Below are 5,000 nucleotides of genomic sequence, written 5' to 3'. Positions count from 1 at the left end.
GTCTCTAGAAAATGGCTGACCGTTTGTGTTTGTTTACGGCTATGCAGAGATCCTATATGGACCGTGGCGGAGCGTTCCCAATCAACGAGCGAGCTTTCACACTTGACAGCTTGTCTGGTGACGTTGTCGCCCAGCGCCGCTCTGCAGTCTCCAACCGTCTCTGTGCTGCACATGTATTCGGCGAGGGTGTTTTGTGGCGCTGGCCGTTAATCAATTAGCGGGCAGGGACGATCCATCTGGACCCGGGGGCCCATCTGAACAGCATATGGACGGGAGAAAGGGACGGGGAGAGGGGAGGACGAGGCACTGTCTCGTGCACCGATAACAACTCCTCCACTTTAACCCCTTCACGGCCAGTACAAGGTAGGCGCCGTCAATCATTAGCCCACTAATACACCCCTCGGTCTAGACACCTGGTTTGAGGATGAGGTGGGATGCATTAACATCTGTTCAATCTGTTCAATCTGTTCAATTGCCAGTCGAGCTAAGGCAATTGGCATTCTCACAACCTCCCTTCTCAGAGGGCATTAGCTCGGGGTAGTGTATCAAATGATTGTGTGTGAAGTGTAATTCAATTGCTATGGTCTCTGTTGCCATAACATGATTGCTCTAATCCATTTGTCTGGGTCTGCTCACATGGTTTCTGTTCGGAGTCTCTTGATCTCTCTCGTTTCCCACCGCAGGTGCCTCAGAATGAAACGACCAGAGGCAGAACCGACAGCACAGCTCTATAAACACGTGCAGTACTGTCGTTCTGTTTACTAAGACTGTATGCTGCTAAATCTGTCCCGGGGTCAGAATGACATTTGTACATTATCGGCATGTCGGCAGCAAAATGGCGTTCCCTGTGATTGCACACAGCTCGGTAGGAATAACATCTAGCCATCCTACCATCTCAGTCCCTGTGTTAGATGAGTTAAGATCGAGTCTGTGAGGAGTGTGAGGCAGGCCAAGGGCACCAAACCCTCCTCCAGCTAATCTGCTATGATAACAATGAGCACATTCCCTGCTGAAACCCAAGCACCTCACCATGCTTACTTTGGCCTGGCTGAGGAAGCACACAGGCCCCTAGAATGGAAACCCTGAGCCAGGTTCCAAACCTTACACAGCAAGGCAGAGATTCACAATGTCTGGGTGAGACTTGGCACAGGACAGCCAGGCATACACGAGACAGCCCCTCTGGCCAGTGTGTCTGTTATGTCTTCATTTTCCCCAGACCATTGAAAGAGGAGATATGACTTTTACTTGAAGTATTGTGTATAGTGAGATCACAGCCTAGAGGTTAGTGATGACTGTATACAGTAGGAACTATTGAAATCACAGGTGGCACACACACACACAGACACACACACACGTGTGGACATGCACGCACACGTGTGTGGACACACACACACACGTACACGCACACGCACGCACGCACACGCACATGCACACACACCCACACCCACACACACCCACACACACACACACACACACACACACACACACACACACACACACACACACACACACACACACACACACACACACAGACACACACATACATACAATGTTTTTTATAAGCACACAGGGACAAGGATTAGCCATTAAAATCCACTTTCCCTATAACTGTAAAATAACATGAAATGAAATCAATCACAAAGCTTGCAGGCACACTTTAACTGAGAACACAATTAATCATGGTTTGAGGGAAATCGAAGGCCTTGTCTGTGGTCAGAAGTAATTTCAATTTGTGGTAGAGAGCAGAGAAATGCTTCTGCATGCTAACCAAGAACAATTGCAAAACAACATATGAACACTCTATGATGAATTTCAAGATAACCCGTTCACCATACACAATAACACATTAGTAAAAATTTAAAATAAGAAAATTGTGGAAATAGCTGTAGAAAATATATTCTTCCATGTCAAAATCCTGTTGGGAGGTGCAGGAGGGAGACAGACATCTAAGTGCATGTCGTGAATGCTTGAGCTTGGTTCTCTGGGGAACTCACCGGACCATGACAGGTCAGAGAGTCATCCTCTGCTCTTTCACACTGGCCGTCACACTCCACACACACCGAGCCGTTGGCATACTCACGCACGTCCCTGAGAGAGAGAGAGAGAGAGAGAGAGAGAGAGAGAGAGAGAGAGAGAGAGAGAGAGAGAGAGAGAGAGAGAGAGAGAGAGAGAGATGAGGGGGTATACAGATGGAGTGGGGGTAGAGGTAAGCAATGGGGAATAGAAAACTCTGTCATATACACAATCTACAGAAAGAAAGGTGAGCTGTATTTGAGCTGTGTCTAGAGGAATACTGTAGCCGTAGGGGTTTCATGGCCTCGGGCGATGGAGAGTCACTGGGGGACTGTGGATGGATACACACTCATCCACAACTATCAACAACCTGTTAAGATGGCTGACATGAGCCTAGACTGCAAATGGAGGCTCAATGTGAATGGGCTGTTGACAAATGGATATCTTACACTCAAATAGCAAATACTTCCACCATTTTAGTAAAGTATACAGTATACAAAAGAAAGCTGCCTTCACAATAATCAATCAAGTGATTGGTTTAATATGTGTGTTTGACCTGGGGCAAGTCCAACCTAACACCCGTTTGCTTTTGTTGGTTGTCAATATGGGGTCGTTTTTAAAACTGTGTATGTCTCATGAATGTATGAAATCCTAATCAATCACCAGTATCAATATCAATTTTACATGTTTGATAAGGGGAGAACATTATCAATAGTGGATAGATTTTGGGAGCAGCCAGCAAACATGGAAGAGATGGAACAAAATACACCATAAAAGAAAATGTTCTCAATGAAGGCAGAATAGTGTGGAAGGAGGAGGGTGTCCAGTTCTTGCATTTAATTTGCCACTGAAGGTCAGTAGATGAAGTCATAGCATCATTAAGCCTTAGCACGCACCCACTGAGAATATATAATCTGATGTATTTCCTTCCATTACACCCTCAAGCATGGTGGCTAATTAGTGTGCAATATTGATAACATCACTTTGGCTCGGCTGTGCAGCGAGCTAACAGGGTTCCATATTTTCCCCAAAAATCAATTAACTAAAGTGGCTTGTTGTTCCTTTCTGCAATAGTGAAACACGAAGTCGCTGGTGGGGACCGAAAAGTCATTAAATAATACAAATGTTGGCACTCTGCCCCTGCGACTGCAGGAAGGACAGGCTCTGGTGCCGGGCCAGTGTGGGAGCAGTGTGGTGTTTCCGCTTTCTAATGAAAAGAGCAGCGCCTCGGTAGGACGTAAAATCAAATTAGGATTAATTATGCTTTATCTGGACAGCACAATGCATGCTGGGTGGTGCGGGAGGTATAGGCCTTTGTGGGGTAAAGCTGTGGATTTAAAATGGGTTATCCTGTCCTTCATGTTGGACTGGAGTCCCTGAGGGCCATAAGGTTCAGCAGCTCCTCAACGCTCCCCCCTAAGCTGCTCTCTGCAGTAGCTGGGTGCTGTTCTAGTTCTAGGACGGAGGCATCGCCACACATAATAAGCAGCTTGCTTGCAAAGGAACGCCTCTTGTTTTAGCACAAGACCCTGACGTCATAAACATTTACACAAGAAATAACCTCATTTCATGACCGGAGGAGGCCCTTCCTAGAGCTTGGCAGCTATACAATGTGCCAGTGTGTTCTCTTTAGGCCAATGACTTTATATTGACACATTCTCTTAAAACAGACAATTAACTTGATGACAGAGACATTACCAAATGCAAGGAGCTCTACGGGGCTGCAAACCAAGTATTGAGCCATGCAAGTGTGATTACCCTGGCGCTGTCTCTTGTGCACAGTATGCAATGTGTACAAGTTCAACACGGAGAGAGAGTATGTGAGTGGCGACAGTGAACTAGGTGTCTCAGCAGTAGACTTCAGGGGATGAGGTGGCTCTGTGCTGGTGTGCAGGCAGACAGGTAGGCAGGGCGTGGCCCCGTGCGCAAGTAGTGACTGTGACACGCAGTGACACGCCTAACCCCCCTGCGCCGTACCTCTCCACACCGGCCTCCTGCTTCTCCACCACTGAGGGGCCCGGGACCTGCCTGGGCCTAGAGCCAGCCACTCTGCAAAGGCAAAACATCCAGGTCTGTGTCTCGTCTACACACACACACCCAGATCACCTCACCGTCCCACTGCACCTGGCTAGACTCTGCTGCTATGGATCTTTATCTTAGCCTGAGGTTGATAGGATCATATTTTTTTATTTTTTTATTATTATTATTATTATTTAGATTTTTTTGGATGCTTCCTCTGTTTTTTTTTGCAAAACAAACCTTTCACACAATGTGTATTAAGACATGTAGTGTACATAAACATGAGGATAATGTATACAGAAACACAACAGTAACAAAGACATTGTAGAAACAGCGTCAGGATTGAGAGGTAACGCTTACATGAATGACTTTCCTTTCCCCAAATTCCCAATTCCCTGTTCACTCTCTTAGAGCCGTCTACTGTATATTGTCCCTTATGTATGTATGTTTGTTTGTTCTTCAAAGCTACACTGCTCTGAGAGAGACCCGTCAGTGTCTAACTGTGTGAGCTAATATCATCAGGATGCCACTAAATCGAGGTGAGACTGGGTGGAATATATCCCCTTGGGGAGTAATAACCTGACAAAGGATGTGGGCTTTACAGTACATTATTTCTGGGTACGTGCGTGCGTGCGTGCGTGCGTGCGTGCGTGTGTGTGAGTGAGTGGATGTGTGTTTCTGTGTGTGTCTGGTGTGTGTGCATGTGTATGCCACAGACATCTCACGTTTCTAAATCCACACCGCAATGAAAACATAAAAAAAATTATTTCCCTCTGGTATTGACACAGTGGAGTGTTTTGTAGTGGAGATTCCTGTTTGTATGAAGCGCAACGTGTGCCTTGACCTTGGTCTTCATACAAACCCACCAATTTCTATGAGAAACACATCCCACTTAACACATTATTTCCTGTGCCCGAGAGTGAGTTGACTATTATGCTTGCAATTCTTCAGGGATTATGAGAATGTGA

The 5,000-nt window shown here is 46.2% G+C and overlaps 1 protein-coding gene across 1 annotated transcript in view; it reads right to left on the bottom strand.

Moving 5' to 3' along the window:
- The window catches only part of erbb4b (erb-b2 receptor tyrosine kinase 4b), a gene marked incomplete at both ends in the record, with an annotated part of 209,701 nt that overhangs the window by 40,650 nt on the left and 164,051 nt on the right, over positions 1 to 5,000 (bottom strand). The window contains one exon of the mRNA XM_080535447.1: positions 1,995 to 2,088. Coding sequence (XP_080391573.1) covers positions 1,995 to 2,088 — 94 coding nt within the window. The remainder of the gene's footprint in view (positions 1 to 1,994; positions 2,089 to 5,000) is intronic.

Source organism: Nansenia antarctica (genome assembly GCF_963989245.1).
Source record: "Nansenia antarctica genome assembly, chromosome: 7".
Taxonomy (NCBI): domain Eukaryota; kingdom Metazoa; phylum Chordata; class Actinopteri; order Argentiniformes; family Microstomatidae; genus Nansenia; species Nansenia antarctica.
Note: the sequence above shows the minus strand (reverse complement) of the source record. Positions and strands in the feature narration are given on the sequence as shown.